Source organism: Sinohyriopsis cumingii, chromosome 17 (assembly GCF_028554795.1).
Source record: "Sinohyriopsis cumingii isolate HCF-2022 chromosome 17, ASM2855479v2, whole genome shotgun sequence".
NCBI classification, from domain to species: Eukaryota; Metazoa; Mollusca; class Bivalvia; order Unionida; family Unionidae; genus Sinohyriopsis; species Sinohyriopsis cumingii.
In genome coordinates this window covers 116,087,332-116,106,784 of record NC_142977.1, presented here as the reverse complement: position 1 = coordinate 116,106,784, position 19,453 = coordinate 116,087,332, and the positions used below count along the sequence as shown (strand labels likewise).

Here is a 19,453-nt window from a genome sequence, read left to right as displayed (position 1 = left end):
ATAATAAATCTTAACTTTGAACTCTTTCCCCTATTAAATCAGTATGGAAGTTCCCCTGTGAAGTCAGTATGGAATTTTTCCTATTAAATCAGTATGGAAGTTCCCATGTTAAATCAATATGGAAGTTCCCCTGTTAAGTCAGTATGAGATTTCTCCAATTAAATCAGTCTGGAATTATCGCTGTTAAATCAGTATGGAATTTCCCTTGTTAAGTCAGTATGGAATTTCCCTTATTAAATCAGTATGGAATTTCCCCTGTTAAGTCAGTATGGAATTTCCCCTGTTAAATCAGTATGGAATATCCCATGTTAAATCAGTCTGGAATTATCTCTATTAAATCAGTATGGAATTTCCCCTATTAAATCAGTCTGGAATTATCTCTATTAAATCAGTATGGAATTTCCCCTATTAAATCAGTATGGAATTTCCTCTGTTAAGTCAGTATGGAATTTCCCCTATTCAATCAGTCTGGAATTATCTCTGTTAAGTCAGTATGGAATTATCTCTGTTAAGTCAGTATGGAATTTCCCCTGTTAAACCAGTATGGAATTTCTCCTATTCAGTCAGTCTGGAATTATCTCTGTTAAGTCAGTATGGAATTATCTCTGTTAAGTCAGTATGGAATTTCCCCTGTTAAGTCAGTCTGGAATTATCTCTGTTAAATCAGTATGGAATTATCTCTGTTAAGTCAGTATGGAATTATCTCTGTTAAGTCAGTATGGAATTTCCCCTATTCAATCAGTCTGGAATTATCTCTGTTAAGTCAGTATAGAATTATCTCTGTTAAGTCAGTAAGGAATTTCTCCTGTTAACATTTCCCCTTTTCAATCAGTATAGAATTTCCTTTATTAAATCTGTACGGAACAGTGTACTATCACTGGCATATTAAATCTCCCTCCACATAAGCAAAGATAGAACAAATATTTATAGAAACGAACAAACTTTTTTTTTTGGTATCAAACAGTTCAGGAAACTTGAACTACCTTTCCAAAAAGTTAAAATAGACTGACATACACATTGTTCGAACTTTCTTCACCAGAGAACAAAGCTAAATATCTGTAAGAAATAGCTCGTTGAAATTTAAATCAGCTGACGCTGAAGATTATAACAGAACTTTTATTTCCAGGGAATTATAATACTGTCCTTAAAAAAAGCCCATTAGTTCAGCAGGGCCAGAAGATATCCGCTATCAACTTCTAAGAATTTTACATTAAAGTTCTTAATACAAAAATTTTGTAGTGGACTTTGTTTACAACTTACAATGTTCTGGAAATGAACTTTTGACCCTTATTCTGGTCTTCATATTGTATCTTAATTTTGTCTGATAAGGTTGTTTACATAAGAATTATTCATCTATATCTTTATCAAAGGTTATATTTAGATTTAATCTGAGAGGAATTGTTATTGAAAATTTAAATTATTCACTGTAATTAAAATATGTTCATTAATACTTTCAAACAAATGAATTATTTCGAATTATTTTGAATTAATTGTGTGATATCGAGAATGTTAACACCTCGACACTGTTCCAGGCTATTTGCACATCGGCACATGCAACATTGGAATACATTCGAACACCTCTGGAGTTCATTTGGAACACTCTATACTTTAGACTGCTGATATAACGTGGAGGATTATTTCGGACTTAATTAACAGTACTGTAAATTCGTTTGAAATTTTCACTTTGCATTCATGAAAAATGAATTATTTGTTGAATTTTACTACAGGACTATATTGCCTAAAGGAAATTTCCTGCCCCCGATTTCATGGGGAAAATAATAACCTGTAAATGTCATGACTATTTGTCTCATTTTATTATTCAATATACGAATCACACTCTTGGGCATTAATTATGCGATAATTTTTTTTCATAACAAAATAAGATCTTTGAATATGGGCTAGTATGGGAAATTGAGGACAAAATGCTGCACTGAGCACCTGGAAACAAAAAATAAGATCTGAGTGCTCCAAGAAGGAATTTCTACTAATTGAATATTTCTTATGATAATTTCTTTTCTCATATTAACTTATGTGAGCACGGTTTACCTAATCACAAAATACTAAACAATTCTTGAATTTTACTGCGTAGGTAACGTTGTCGTTTTTTCCTATTTTGCACAGTTTCTGCCTATATATTGCTTTGCGTGAACGATTAGAACTGCGTTTTCTAGAGTACGCTATATCATGAGCATAAAATATTTATCAATCATTTTATATTTATGTCCTGATATGTCACATTGTTATTTGTATGGTATTCATTTAAAACGATTCTAGCGGTGAGTGGACAAATATAATTGCATCAAAAATGATTTGTAGTGAAACCAGTGTCATGAAGCGATCATTATTCCATAATTATATAGTAAACTTTTATACATGTTTGTTTATTCCAATATTTTTAAGACTTACTTTTTATCACATTTTCCTGTGCACTCTCCACATCAAGTAACCGGTTTTGGACCGATATATAAATTTTAACTTGCTTACTAAATAAACGATTTTGCTAGCGATTAGTGAAATTTGAAAATTACACATTTTGTTTCCCAACAGTAGGAACCATGTTCCACTGTCGGTAGAGAAGCTAAAGTAACTGATTGACTTGTGGTTTTTTCTTCTTTAATTGGAAAAAATATTGTTTTTATTTCTACCCCATAACCATCAAAAATAGAAAAAATCTGGTTCAGTCTATTTATCTAAATATTGCATATATACTGCAATGGCATATTTTCTTTATTTCATTAAACGTTTATCTCATAACTTTATGCACTTGAGGCATAATAACATAGAACCATAACTATAGTGTTATAACATTACAAATGAAAATATTTTATTCAAAGGACAACCTGCTTGAATATAACTACCACTACTACTACTGATAATAATAATAATAATAATAATAATAATAATAATACCAACATTAAGAATAATACTAAAAGAAAGCCCACATACATACTATTTGTTTTCTAGAGGAAACGAATTTGGGGGCAGGTATCTCACTAACCATAAAACATATTCAGCATACAACATATTCAGAACAAAGCAATTATGAGAGAGAGAGAGAGAGAGAGAGAGAGAGAATTTTGTGCTGATGGTGGCATTGCTGAATGTATGAAGGTTATAGTTATTTTAGGTAATGTGTATGAAGGTTATAGTTATTTTAGGTAATATGTATGAAGGTTATAGTTATTTTAGGTAATGTGTATGAAGGTTATATTTATTTTAGGTAATATGGATAAAGGTTATATTTATTTTAGGTAATGTGTATGAAGGTTATATTTATTTTAGGCAATATGTATGAAGGTTATATTTATTTTTAGGTGATATGTATGAAGGTTATAGTTATTTTAGGTAATGTGTATGAAGGTTATAGTTATTTTAGGTAATATGTATGAAGATTATAGTTATTTTAGGTAATATGTATGAAGGTTATATTTATTTTAGGTAATATGTATGAACGCTATAGTTATTTTAGATAATATGTATGAAGGTTATAGTTATTTTAGGTAACGTGTATGAAGGTTATATTTATTTTAGGTAAGATGGATAAAGGTTATATTTATTTTAGGTAACGTGTATGAAGGTTATATTTACTTTAGGTAATATGTATGAAGGTTATAGTTATTTTAGGTAACGTGTATGAAGGTTATATTTACTTTAGGTAATATGCATGAAGGTTATAGTTATTTTAGGTAATATGCATGAAGGTTATATTTATTTCAGGTAATATGTTTGAAGGTTATAGTTATTTAAGGTAATATGTATGAAGGTTATAGTTATTTTAGGTAATATGTATGAAGGTTATAGTTATTTTAGGTAATGTGTATGAGGTTATATTTATTTCAGGTAATATGTTTGAAAGTTATAGTTATTTAAGGTAATATGTATGAAGGTTATAGTTATTTTAGGTAATATGTATGAAGGTTATATTTATTTTAGGTAATATGTATGAAGGTTATAGTTATTTTAGGTAATGTGTATGAATGTTATAGTTATTTTAGGTAATATGTATGAAGGTTATAGTTATTTTAGGTAATGTGTATGAGGTTATATTTATTTTAGGTAATGTGTATGACGCTTATATTTATTTTAGGTAATATGTATGAAGGTTATAGTTATTTTAGGTAATATGTATGAAGGTTATATTTATTTTAGGTAATATGTATGAAGGTTATAGTTATTTAAGGTAATATGTATGAAGATTATAGTTATTTTAGGTAATATGTTTGAAGGTTATGGTTATTTAAGGTAATATGTATGAAGGTTATAGTTATTTAAGGCAATATGTATGAAGGTTATAGTTATTTTAGGTAATATGTATGAAGGTTATAGTTATTTTAGGTAATGTGTATGAAGGTTATAGTTATTTTAGGTAATGTGTATGAAGGTTATAGTTATTTTAGGTAATCTGTATGAAGGTTATAGTTATTTTAGGTAATGTGTATGAAGGTTATATTTATTTTTAGGTGTTGTTTACACTCATCAAGGTGAGTATATAAAGAAAAGTTTTCAAGAACTTTAATTACATTTGTTAATCCATGTGTGCTTGTATATATATAAAGCACGACAAAATAATTGCTTCAGGTCTAAGAAAATGCAAAATCAGAGCAAAAATATTTGATTTATTGATTTTTAAAAGTATTGTATATTTCCGATGTTTAAGTTCAGCTTATGGGAGCGTGTAGCCACATACATTATACCACATTACATAATTACTTACATCGACCGTGAGATAATAGCTCTCCTACTGAATACATAAGCAATGACGCATGGAAATGCCCTTATCATTTTGGAATGAGGTAATCAACGGATAGGTAGCTCGTATCAAAGACAACAAATTCTCAAACCCATTTACCAATCACAAACATAAATTAATAATAATGCTAGTGACAACAAAAACAACAGTAACAACAACAACAACAACAACAATAATAATAATAATAATAATAATAATAATAATAATAATAATAATAATAATTGAAAAGTTCTGAATGCACATGTATTGCCATTTTTAGCTAAGTAATCACCACAGGATGAAATATCATGGATTAGATTACCATCACACATTGCAATAGCATGAACTATAATACCATCACACAGTGCAATAGCATGAACTATATTACCATCACACAATGCAATAGCATGAACTATAATACCATCACACAGTGCAATAGCATGAACTAGATTACCATCACACAGTGCAATAGCATGAACTATAATACCATCACACAGTGCAATAGCATGAACTATAATACCATCACACAGTGCAATAGCATGAACTATAATACCATCACACAGTGCAATAGCATGAACTATAATACCATCACACAGTGCAATAGCATGAACTATATTACCATCACACAGTGCAATAGCATGAACTATATTACCATCACACAGTGCAATAGCATGAACTATATTACCATCACACAGTGCAATAGCATGAACTATATTACCATCACACAGTGCAATAGCATGAACTATAATACCATCACACAGTGCAATGGCATGAACTATAATACCATCACACAGTGCAATGGCATGAACTATATTACCATCACACAGTGCAATAGCATGAACTATAATACCATCACACAGTGCAATAGCATGAACTATATTACCATCACACAGTGCAATAGCATGAACTATATTACCATCACAGTGCAATAGCATGAACTATATTACCATCACACAGTGCAATAGCATGAACTATATTACCATCCCACAGTGCAATAGCATGAACTATAATACCATCACACAGTGCAATAGCATGAACTATAATACCATCACACAGTGCAACAGCATGAACTATAATACCATCACACAGTGCAATAGCATGAACTATATTAACATCACACATGCAATAGCATGGACTACACTACACAACACAAGATAATATCATGGACTAGACCACCATCTCACACCGGAATAGCATAGACTAGACTACCATCACAAATTGCAATAGCATGGACTAGACTACCATCACTAATGGACTAGACTACCATCACACAGTGCAATAGCGTGGACTATACTACCATCACAGAGTGCAACAACATGGACTAGACTACATCACTAATGGACTAGACTACCATCACAAATTGCAATAGCATGGACTAGACTATATCACACAGTGCAATAGCATGGACTAGACTACATCACTAATGGACTAGACTACCATCACACAGTGCAATAGCGTGGACTAGACTACATCACACAGTGCAATAGCATGGACTAGACTACATCACTAATGGACTATACTACTATCACATAGTGCTATATTATGGACTAGACTATATTACACAGTGCAATAGCGTGGACTATACTACCATCACAGAGTGCAACAACATGGACTAGACTACATCACACAGTGCAATAGCATGGACTATACTACCATCACAGAGTGCAATAGCATGGACTAGACTACATCACACAGTGCAATGGCTTAGACTAGACTACATCACATAGTGCATGAGCATGGACTATACTACATCACACAAGAAAATATCATGAACTAGACTACCGTCACATAATGCAATATCATGGACTAGACTATAATCACACAAAACAATAGCATATACTAGCTTATCATCATGCAACACTATAGCATGAACTAGACTACCATCACACAATGCAGTGTCACGCAACATAATACCATGGACAAGACTTCCATCACGCAACATAATAATATGGACTAGACTTCCATCACGCAACATAATACCATGGACAAGACTTCCATCACGCAACATAATACCAATTGACGAGACTTCCATCACGCAACATAATACTATGGACAAGACTTTCATCACGCAACATAATACTATGGACAAGACTTCCATCACGCAACATAATACCATGGACTAGACTTCCGTCACGCAACATAATACTATGGACCAACGTATTCGTGTCTCCGTTTGATTTACGATTTTCAGTTAGTCCATTGGCTTAGAGACCGTAAGATTCAGGAACAAATAGAAAGTATATAGTTTGTGTCTTTAAGATTTTTTAAAATTTTTGTCGAAGAGTTGATCATCCTTATTTCTCTAATGTCTGCTTTATAGTATCCTTGTGATTTAAATGGGCTCTGAGATAACAAATCCCTATCAAACATATAGCTAATGCAGTATGGAGATTCCATGCGACATGTCTGTAATAGGAAGCAATAATCAATGAAAAATATTTATTTTAGCACTTTTTTAAGAAACAAAATACTATACAGTTTAAAAGCACTGTCGGTGCTGCAGTACAAGTTAGTGGCTTTCCTTCGCGCTAGAGAAAAACGCTACGGTCAGTCCGAAACGATGATAAATACTGCTGAGATGCTAAAAGCATCATTCTATGTGAAGTGGGCCTTATCATTCATGACTGTCTATTAACTTGCTGGAAATATGATTATATGTGAAGTGGGCCTTATCGTTCATGACTGTCTATTAACTTGTTGGAAACATCATTACCTGTGAAGTAGGCCTTATCGTTCATGACTGTCTATTAACTTGCTGGAAATATCATTATATGTGAAGTAGGCCTTATCGTTCATGACTGTCTATTAACTTATTGGAAATATCATTACCTGTGAAGTAGACCTTATCATTCATGACTGTCTACATACTTACAGTAAATATCATGATATGTGAATTAGATTTTGCCATTCATGATTGCTAATTGACAAGATGGATGTATTATTAACTGTGAAGTAGACCGTATCCTTCATGACTGGTAATTGGCATGATGGATGTATTATTACCTGTGAAGTAGACTTTATCCTTCATGACTGCTAATGGACATGACGGATGTATTATTATCTGTGAAGCAGACCTTATTCTTCATGACTGCTAATTGACATGACGGATGTATTATTACCTGTGAAGTAGACTTTATCCTTCATGACTGCTAATGGACATGACGGATGTATTATTATCTGTGAAGCAGACCTTATCCTTCATGACTGCTAACTGACATGACGGATGTATTATTACCTGTGAAGTAGACTTTATCCTTCATGATTGCTAATTGACATCATGGATGTATTATTACCTGTGAAGTAGATCTTATCTTTCATGACTGCTGATTGACATGACGGATGTATTATTACCTGTGAAGTAGATCTTATCTTTCATGACTGCTAATTGACATGACGGATGTATTATTACCTGTGAAGTAGATCTTATCTTTCATGACTGCTTATTGACATGACGGATGTATTATTGCCTGTAAAGTAGACCTTGTCCTTCACGACTGCTAATTGACATGACGGATGTATAATTATCTGTGAAGTAGACCTTATCCTTCATGACTGCTAATTGACATGACGGATGTATTATTACATGTGAAGTAGACCTTATCCTTCATGACTGCTAATTGACATGACGGATGTATTATTACATGTGAAGTAGACCTTATCCTTCATGACTGCTAATTGACATGACGGATGTATTATTACATGTGAAGTAGACCTTATCTTTCATGACTGCTAATTGACATCATGGATGTATTATTACATGTGAAGTAGACCTTATCCTTCATGACTGCTAATTGACATGACGGATGTATTATTACTTGTGAAGTAGATCTTATCTTTCATGACTGCTGATTGACATCATGGATGTATTATTACCTGTGAAGTAGACCTTATCCTTCATGACTGCTAATTGACATGACGGATGTATTATTACATGTGAAGTAGACCTTATCCTTCATGACTGCTAATTGACATGACGGATATATTATTACATGTGAAGTAGACCTTATCTTTCATGACTGCTAATTGACATCATGGATGTATTATTACATGTGAAGTAGACCTTATCCTTCATGACTGCTAATTGACATGACGGATGTATTATTACTTGTGAAGTAGATCTTATCTTTCATGACTGCTGATTGACATCATGGATGTATTATTACCTGTGAAGTAGACCTTATCCTTCATGACTGCTAATTGACATGACGGATGTATTATTACCTGTGAAGTAGACCTTATCTTTCATGACTGCTAATTGACATCATGGATGTATTATTACATGTGAAGTAGACCTTATCCTTCATGACTGCTAATTGACATGACGGATGTATTATTACTTGTGAAGTAGATCTTATCTTTCATGACTGCTGATTGACATCATGGATGTATTATTACCTGTGAAGTAGACCTTATCCTTCATGACTGCTAATTGACATGACGGATGTATTATTACCTGTGACTTAGTCCTTATGCTTCATGACTGCTAATTGACATGACGGATGTATTATTACATGTAAAGTAGACCTTATCTTTCATGACTGCTAAGTGACATGACGGATGTATTATTACCTGTGACTTAGTCCTTATGCTTCATGACTGCCTAATGACTTGATGGAAATATCATTTACCTGTGAAGTACACCTTATCCTTCATGATGTGATGAATGTCTGGCCGAATCTTCACAGCTCCCGTCATGATCCGGTATGGCAGCTCATCGTTTATTGTGGGATGGGCTTGAAGGGCCCTGTAAGAATAAAAGCGAATCTTCCATAGTCTTATATCATCACTGGTTTAATACAATCATATCATGCTGTTTTAATAAAAAAAATGAATCTGATGAGATGCAACGTTTATTCTTATTTAACTTTTGACTTCGATAATTGTAAACAAATCTGTCACAGTAATGCATTGATGTTCGGAATAATAATAATAATAATAATAATAATAATAATAATAATAATAATAATAATAACAATATTAACAACAGCAATACTACTACTACTAATAATAATACAAACAACAGCAATAATAATAATAATAATAATAATAATAATAATGCTTTGTCGTTCAGTTCCCTTTATTGACAGTGAACGATAGGATATTAAATCTGGACCCAAATAAGCAGGCTCTTGTAATCTGCCGTGGATGATTCTTAGCAAGTCTTTAAGATATTCCATTATAATGCGGTCTCGCTTACAATGCGGCTGCTCTTATAACATTGTCCTTATGTACAAAACAAAGTGACTGGCGTGTAAAAGGTATATCTGGGCACAAGCTCAACAAATTCTAAGGACTATGAGGTCGCCACCAGTGTTCTTATAGATCTGCCAGTATATGATCAAATATGTCGGCTTTCAATCCAGTTTAGTGACATTGTCTTTCATATTGGCAGTATATTGTAAGATTTCTAAATTTCATACCTGTGCATCGGTCGCAAACCATAACCCTCGTGGTCAAACCGGAAATTTGCCATCTTTTCAACGCACCACTGGAGGACAGAAGTTGGTAATTTGAATAGGAAGCGACAATTTGCAATTGCATCCGCCGGAAGTCCAAAAAATCCCATGCGACTTATTACCCATGCTCCCCTGCGAGTCGAGATATATGTTTGTGATGTAACGTGACTCAGGTCAACAGTTATGTCTACCGCAGAATTGCCTATTCCTGAAAATAATAATAATAATAATAATAATAATAATAATAATAACAATCTCATCATCATCATCATCATCATCATCATCATCATCATCATCATCGATAATCATAATAACGATAACAACACAAATATCATATCACGTTTAGGCCTTTGTTAAGCTCTCTATAACGCATGCTTTAATATTTTCTATATTTTAACTATAGTTTATCTTCGCAATGATATATATATATATATATATATATATATATATATATATATATATATATATATATATATATATATATATATATATATATATATATATATATATATATATATATTGTGAGGATGAGAAACAGCTCTGTAGTTAGGTGTGACAGCTTCCCCTGGAGTTTTTGAAGAATAGAATAATAGGAATTACCCCACCCCAACTCCTTGGTTAAACTCTACTGGACGATCAACCGAAAGTAACATGTAACGCTTGATGTGTTATGCTTTTTTTTAAAAATATTATACCACGACATTCATAAACTGTGTCAATTTCAACGATGTCCTAGCACCACATTGACCCTGTCCTTTGTCTGCCCCAGAGAATGTACGATCCACGGAAATCAACAAAATTAGGTCAGCATACCTCTGGGTAATTTGTGACTAGGTTGTTATGGTGATGTTGACTAAAACTATATTTTTTTGTCATTTATTGATAATAAATTAAATACACATTCTTTCAAACTTCTTTACAGGCAGATCGTATATACAATGAAGGGATAATGAAGCAATCACCAGCTGATGAAATCGTAAACACGTAACATCGTACGTTTTCACAATGTATATAAAGTTAGAATAGTCATGGAAATGAAAACGTAAGGCTATAATCACATGGAAGAGAAAACACTATTAGAGCTGCGATAAAATGTTGAAGATCTTAATCCATGATACAAGTTGGATATGCGGTTATTTTTCAACTAGTTTTATATTTTGTTATTTCTAGCTGGATATGCCGTTATTTTTCGACTAGTTTTATATTTTATTATTTCTAGCTGGATATGCGGTTATTTTTCGACTAGTTTGATATTTTGTTATTTCTAGCTGGATATGCGTTATTTTTCGACTAGTTTTATATTTTATTATTTCTAGCTGGATATGCGGTTATTTTTTGACTAGTTTTATATTTTGTTATTTCTAGCTGGATATGCGGTTATTTTTCGACTAGTTTTATATTTTGTTATTTCTAGCATGGATAGCCGTCTGCAGTAGGTTATTTAATATATTTGTTATATGTGGTTTTAATATGACAAGTGATCTTGACGTTTCCAGATCCTTGATATTATACATACAAATTCAAATGCAGCAGATAATTATAAACGCAAACCCATTTGTTAACAGAAGGCCGTCACCGTTCACACCCTCTCTATATTTAATTCAGTGTCTTTTCTGCTTATGTGTTGGAAGTTTCAGTATTTCTACGACTTCCTACAAAAACCATTGGTAATATAGTCCACTTTAATTTATTTCTGCTTGAAATATAACAATGGCTTTCGTCCAGCCTTTGTCCAGTCAGTCTGAGTTGACTGTTTCTATTTAGATCATTATTTACGGATGGTCTAGATTATTGTTTTGACGACACTCCCACATGTCAAGTAAGATATCCCAGATTGCACTGTACACACATGCTGTGGCCTGTGGCGTTAATGTCATATTTTATCGCGATGTACTGGATTAACATGATTCTGAAAAGTTGTGTGTGCGATCTTTAAAACAATTCAATTGAAATATAACTCGTGCTGCATCAGTACTATATAGCCAGCATTGTACTGATGTGCCGTTAAACCCTATGCATACATACACATTTACTTTCTCGGGAAATCGAGATCCCTCTTCAAAACATCTCTTAGATTTATTATATCTCGCGTTACGTTCTGTCCGTTTAATTGAACCACGCAGAAAGACCGGATACTTTGAAGCAAGCTTATACATGAATTAGTATCGTCGTGATTCTCAAGGTGATGGTGATACAAATCAATAATGACGATTTTCAAGGTGATGGTGATACAAATCGATAATCACGATTCTCAAGGTGATGGTGATACAAATCGATAATCACGATTCTCAAGGTGATGGTGATACAAATCGATAATCACGATTCTCAAGGTGATGGTCATACAAGTCAATAATCACGATGGTGATACAAATCAATAATCACGATGGTGATACAAATCAATAATCACGATTCTCAAGGTGATGGTGATACAAATCAATAATCACGATGGTGATACAAATCAATAATCACGATTCTCAAGGTGATGGTGATACAAGTCAATAATCACGATTTTCAAGGTGATGTTGATACAAATCAATAATCACGATTCTCAAAGTGATGGTGATACAAATCAATAATGACGATTCCCAAGGTGATGGTGATTCAAATCAATAATGACGATTCTCAAGGTGATGGTGATACAAATCGATAATCACGATTCTCAAGGTGATGGTGATACAAGTCAATAATCACGATTCTCAAGGTGATGGTGATACAAATCAATAATCACGATTTTCAAGGTGATGTTGATGCAAATCAATAATCACGATTTTCAAGGTGATGGTGATACAAATCAATAATGACGATTCCCAAGGTGATGGTGATACAAATCAATAATGACGATTCTCAAGGTGATGGTGATACAAATCGATAATCACGATTCTCAAGGTGATGGTGATACAAATCAATAATCACGATTCTCAAGGTGATGGTGATACAAATCAATAATCACGATTCTCAAAGTGCTGGTGATACAAATGAATAATCACGATTTTCAAGGTGATGGTGATACAAATCAATAATCACGATTCTCAAGGTGATGGTGATGCAAATCAATAATCGCGATTCTCAAGGTGATGGTGATACAAATCGATAATCAAAATTTTTAAGGTGATTGTGATACAGATCGATTATCACGATTCTCAAGGTGATGGTGATACAGAACTGTCATCACGAGTACTATAACACATAGGAATTCTGAATTGTTGTCTACGATATTAGCAAATATTGTCAGAAATCTTTTAGAGCGTGGAACTATTCTTTATAATCTTTCAAGTATCATTTTCAGTTTGAAATTTTTCCATTATAAACTCAACTGAATAATAAAAGAAAGCATTTTTGAAATAATCGATAGTGATCCCTTTTTCCTTTTAATAGTTATAAGACTCAGTCAAATGCGTCTCCATATATAATAGTTTTCAAAAAGATTTTTCGATAAAGAAAATCCTAAACTCTTTAACTAAGGGCTCCTAATGTTATTTTCAGACTAATTATGATGAATTACGTGTCCGTTTGATGCAATATTACCAATATGAATAATTACATTTACGTTTGTCGTAAAATACAATTATGACTAGTCACATGTCCATTTGACGTAATGTACCATTATGACTATTTTCGTGTCTGTTTGACGTAATATACTAGTATGAATAATTACATGTATGTATTTTTAACGTAATATACAATCATGACTAATTACATCTCCATTTGACGTAATGTATCATTATGACTAATTACATCTCCGTATGACGTAATGTGTCATTATGACTAATTACATCTCCGTTTGACGTAATGTGTCATTATGACTAATTACATCTCCGTTTGACATAATTAGTCATTATGACTAATTACATCTCCGTTTGACGTAATGTGTCATTATGACTAATTACATTTCCGTTTGACGTAATTAGTCATTATGGTTAATTACATCTCCGTTTGATGTAATTAGTCATTATGACTAACTACATCTCCGTTTGACGTAATGTGTCATTATGTCTAATCACATCTCCATTTGACGTAGTGTATCAGCATGACTAATCACATCTCCGTTTGACGTAATGTATCATTATAACTAATTACATCTCCGTTTGACGCAATGTATCGATACGACTAATTATGTGTCTGTTTTTAACGTAATGTACCATTATGACTAATTATGTGTCCGTTTTGACGTAATGTATCATTATGATTAAATACATGTCCGTTTGACGTAATGTATCATTATAACTAATTACATCTCCGTTTGACGCAATGTACCATTACGACTAATTACATGTCCGTTTGACGTAATGTACCATTATGGCTAATTATGTGCTCACTTGACATAATATTCTTTTAGGATTACGTATGGCACGTGCTGTTATAGCATTCCTTGTTATTACTTTCTACGAATTTTGATCTTTCAAATAAAGCGAAATTGTGTCCAGTTTTAGCGAGATCTCTTGCATGATAGGTGACCTTGATCTTTAATAACAGCTGCTGAAACGTGTTGTTGATGCGAAATGCAATAATTTCCGAAGATTGGCTTGTAAAGCCTGCCATATGCCTTCTTAGGCAAAAGAGGTGAGTGTTGGAGTGCAGAAAGGTCTGTGCAATTACATTGTTTTAACTTCGAATGGTCGATTTTAATCTGGGGGTTTGTAAATTTTGATTGGAAATCACAAGGGTGGATGCGTGGGACATGTTGTTTATTATTAGGTTGCAAGGCGTTGATAGAGATAAAATTTATATCAACTTTCCTGGAAACGGGGAACAATATGTAGTCCTCAGAATTTCATGATGTAAAAAAAAATTCCAGATAACTATCACATGACCATTTACATTTAATCAAATTGAAGAATCGCCCGTGCGGCATTTAATAACCAAATGGAAAGTTAACATTTTATGTCGACTCCACTACAGTGGGAAGGGGACCCATTTTGGGTCCTATTAAATTCTTGGAAAAATGGCATTATTGAAGGCTTGTTGTTCATTGTTAAAGTAATAAATGATTAGATGGTTAACTATTGATCCAATTATCAGATCAACTAAGTAAGCGATTTTTAATTGATTGAATGTCAGTAATGACACATATATAAATTCTGCCACTAAAATATTTAAGAAGCATTTAGATAACATGCAAAAGTAAATATTGAATCACACTAGGTATGAATTTTTAAAAAAAAATTTCCCGTCATTTTTTTTCTTCATATTTGCGCTGTTGAAGTGCCTGATTAAACTCTGTGGAGCCCCTTAGGCCCTTAGGCAGTCGATATCTTGGTACCCCCTCGCAAATTATCTCCCAATATGTTTTATCAATATCATTTTGATCCGTTGTTGCAGAGCCCCTAGGCCGGTGCCTACTCTGCCTATTTGGTAATCCGGCACTTCGCTGTTGTAAATGAACACTGATGAACCTACAACTGTGTTGTATCTTACTGGAAAAGGTTGAAACAATATATGGGCTGCAACCCGATGATATCGGAATTAGATAGAAATGTTCAAAAAGTATTTTAGACTTAGATAAATTCAGCATGGAACGACTAATGCTATATATTAATAATATCGCAGACCTTGAGTAACTTACCAAACTTGTAATATTTAAATATTACTGTAGTAAGTGACATCCCACCTCAAAAATTGTAGAAGACTTCCATAATATATATATATATATATATATATATATATATATATATATATATATATATATAACAAAATCTTTTCATGCTGTGTATTGACTTTGCTATTATATTGCCAAAGAATAATTGGTGGCTGTTTTATATACTTAAATAGCTAACTAACAATCGGTAATTAGGATCCTAAGTAAAACACGTGTCATATGCATCCACTGAATAAAGTAATGCATATTTAGTAGCACATGGAATACAGAAACTTCTTTCTTTTTGAGGCATCCCTGTAAACTTTTGCTGCATACTCTTTTTGCTATTATTAAACGTGAATGGTAACGGTTTTGATGCATTGTTACTTTAGAGTAATGCAATTTTATAAGTTAGATTACTTTTGGAAGAAATATTAATTGCGGTAAAATTATTCGGGGAATATTTAATGTCCTGATTTTTAAATTTTATGTAACCATAAAAAGAGACGCAACAGAACTTGCATTGATCTGGAGTAGAAACTATTAACTGTAGTTAAAACAGTTATCCTAAAAATGCCAGATATATATATATATATATATATATATATATATATATATATATATATATATATATATATATATATATATATATATATGTGTGTGTGTGTGTGTGTGTGTGTGTGTCTGTATATACATATATATGTGTGTGTGTGTATATACATATATAGATAGATATACAGACAGACAGACAGATAGATAGATAGATAGATAGATAGATCATATCAAAATTGCTATTATTAAAGTGATAGTCAGAAAACTATAAGATAAATGCATTAGTTATAAAATATGTCCTTTGTTCCTATTGGTTATAAATGTATAGAATGGTAGAACAATAAAATGAACTCTCAATTAAATACTATTTAATAAGATCGGTAAGCGCGCTCCCTAAATGTCGCTTGAAGAAATTTCTGAATCTTAATGCAAGAATTTATTTTAATTTATATCTCAGAACATTAAAAATGTGAGCTTTTCAATGGGTCGATTGTCACCAACGGATCGTAAAACTTGGTATACCTTGAGAATCGACATGCAAGTTTATGACGAAGTCTAAGACTAGACAAAGCATAGAAATGTTTGTATAAAGATCATATTAATTAATTAATTAATTAATTAATTAATTAATTAATTAATTAATTAATTCAATAACTCTCAAATGGAAATTGCAATGCACATCACATTCATATGAAAGGTAATACAACACAAGTATGAATGTAAAGACCTTTACTTACCAACAACTAATACTCTTTTCCCGGTGAACTCGACATTTTCTTTATAGCTATGAGAATGAATATATTTTCCAGTAAAGGTCTCAAGTCCTTCAAACTGCGGAATATGTGGATATGTATGGTGGCCTGTGCACACAAGTACGCCGTCAAATACTTCCGTTTTGCTTTCTCCACTCCCAGATATGTATGTCACTCGCCATTGACCGCTTAAGTTGTAGTCGGGTGCTGGAATGATGTTTTCTACTGACGTTTTAAAGTTGATATACTTTGTAAGTCCAAAACTCTCAGCGTACATTCGAAAATATTTCAGAACAAATCTGTGTGGCATAAACATAGGAAACTCTTGTGGTGGTGGAAAATCGCTAAACGACATCATTTCTTTGCTAGTATTGATTACACACGTCTTGTAAACACTTCCATTACCGACTTTTGATGTGTGAGAATATCTCCACAGACCACCAATGTCATCTTCTCTTTCGAAGCACACTGGCTCGAATCCCTCTTCAAGACTAGATTTAATTGCTGCCAGTCCACTGCAGCCAGCACCGACTATTGCAATCCTTTTCATTTTTCTATTTGTTCGCTTCATAACTTTTGAACACAGTGATGACAAATTTGCTTATTCTGTGTATCTTCTAAAGGACGAATTTTGACGTTGAAAATTTTAAAAAGATTGGATCATTTTCATTCGATGTTTTACAGTGACGAAGTGACATTAAAGTACAAAGCCGATATGCCCTTTCATTTATACCGTTTTTACTACAAACGTCATTGGATTTGGGACACGTGCCTGGCTAACTGACCACTTGTAGACGGCTTCTGTAAAGTGCCTGCATTAGGAATGTCATATCAAATTACAGTTGACAGCTATATGCTAATTTGGAGGCAGTGACAGTTTTCTTTTCGGTCTGCAGTTACAAGGCCCTCAAACATGCGGGCTGATCGCGATGCTATACACCATTAAAATGATACAGATGAGGGTATTCTACTTCAGCAGTGGGCGTTTGGAGCGAAACGTTCGTCTCATTCATTTTTTTAAATACTAACTTACTGTGCTACATCATACTTGAATACAGATAAACAGTCAAAATTCTAGGCATACTTTCATTGATTCGTATTTACATAGTAATGAGATCTGTGTGAAAATGTAGCAGTTAATGTACATTGTTATGTAGCTATACAGAGGACTCATTTTGCATTCAATTTTATCTATGCATCGATAGGTCCAATTAAAGTATCCAGCACAGACATAATAAATACATTTGCAAGGTTTAACCTAAGAAATCAAGACACACTCGAGTTTTATTAAAAACATCAGAAATACGACAATAATGTTTTTCATTTCAATACAATTTGTATTGAAGAAATGCGAATCTAGTAACATTTGCTTTTTGTTAATTCTTTTTTTTTGTTGTCCACAAGACACTCTTAAAGAGATTGTTGTAACAGGCGTAATAATTTAAAGGACACCAATACATATATTGTTGTACCAGGCGTAATAATTTAAAAGACACCAGTAAAGAGATTGATGTACCAGGCATAATAATTTAAAAGACACCAATAAAGAGATTGTTGTACCAGGCGTAATAATTTAAAGGACACCCTTAAAGAGATTGTTGTACCAGGCGTAATAATTTAAAGGCACAACGTTGTATAAGTTAGATAATCACAATTTCACTCAGTATAAGAGAGGTTAGTTTTAAAAAAGTAAACAAAAAATAATATATTAACTTAATTTATAGCTTTATATCGCTTTTAAAAATACATGCTGTTAGATCCAGCTGTAATTGCACCAGCACATGCGCATGCGCACACGTGCTTAAAGGTTAATCATTAAGTCTGATTGGCTATACACCGACCCTGATGCAGGGAGAACGTAAAAGTGATTCATTTATGCAGAAGCACACACACATGATCACTACATCCTAATGTCGCTTATTTGTTTCAAATGAATAGATCTAATAGGTCTAATCGCTTTAAAGATCAACATCTTTGCTCGTTGCGACGATTCGTAGCTCTGGAATTTTGTGTGCTCTGTTTTGTCAAAGTTATTTGATTTGAAACGTGCAGACATAAACACAGAATCAAATTACACCCACATAAAAGAATGCAACGTACATTACGTGTGGAGGATTTAAGTTGTATCCTGTAATGGTGAATAATTAATTGATTAATGTTGTTTTCCTTCGTTTGTCGTGGTTATGTAAGCTGTGTGAGTCGTCAACAAGCAGCTGATATCACGAAAAACAACGAAAAGAATCTGTATTAAGTTCTTATAATTCCATTTTTAATTGTATTCATTATTTTCTTTTCATTTTACTTTACTTTTAATATCGTTTATAGAGTCATCATTAAGCGTAGGATAACTAGTTTAAATAAAAGCAACCATCTTCATTGTTTACATAGA

At 32.8% G+C, this 19,453-nt stretch overlaps 1 protein-coding gene across 1 annotated transcript in view; it reads right to left on the bottom strand.

The window, feature by feature from the left end:
* LOC149779716 (flavin-containing monooxygenase 5-like) overlaps positions 1 to 17,614 on the bottom strand; it is a 32,615-nt gene extending 15,001 nt beyond the window's left edge. The window contains exons 1-3 of the mRNA XM_089938671.1: positions 17,050 to 17,614; positions 10,150 to 10,393; positions 9,358 to 9,473 (exon numbers count right to left, since the gene is read on the bottom strand). Of these exons, the coding sequence (XP_089794797.1) occupies positions 9,358 to 9,473; positions 10,150 to 10,393; positions 17,050 to 17,614 (925 nt within the window). The remainder of the gene's footprint in view (positions 1 to 9,357; positions 9,474 to 10,149; positions 10,394 to 17,049) is intronic.
* Positions 17,615 to 19,453: the final 1,839 nt, after the last annotated feature.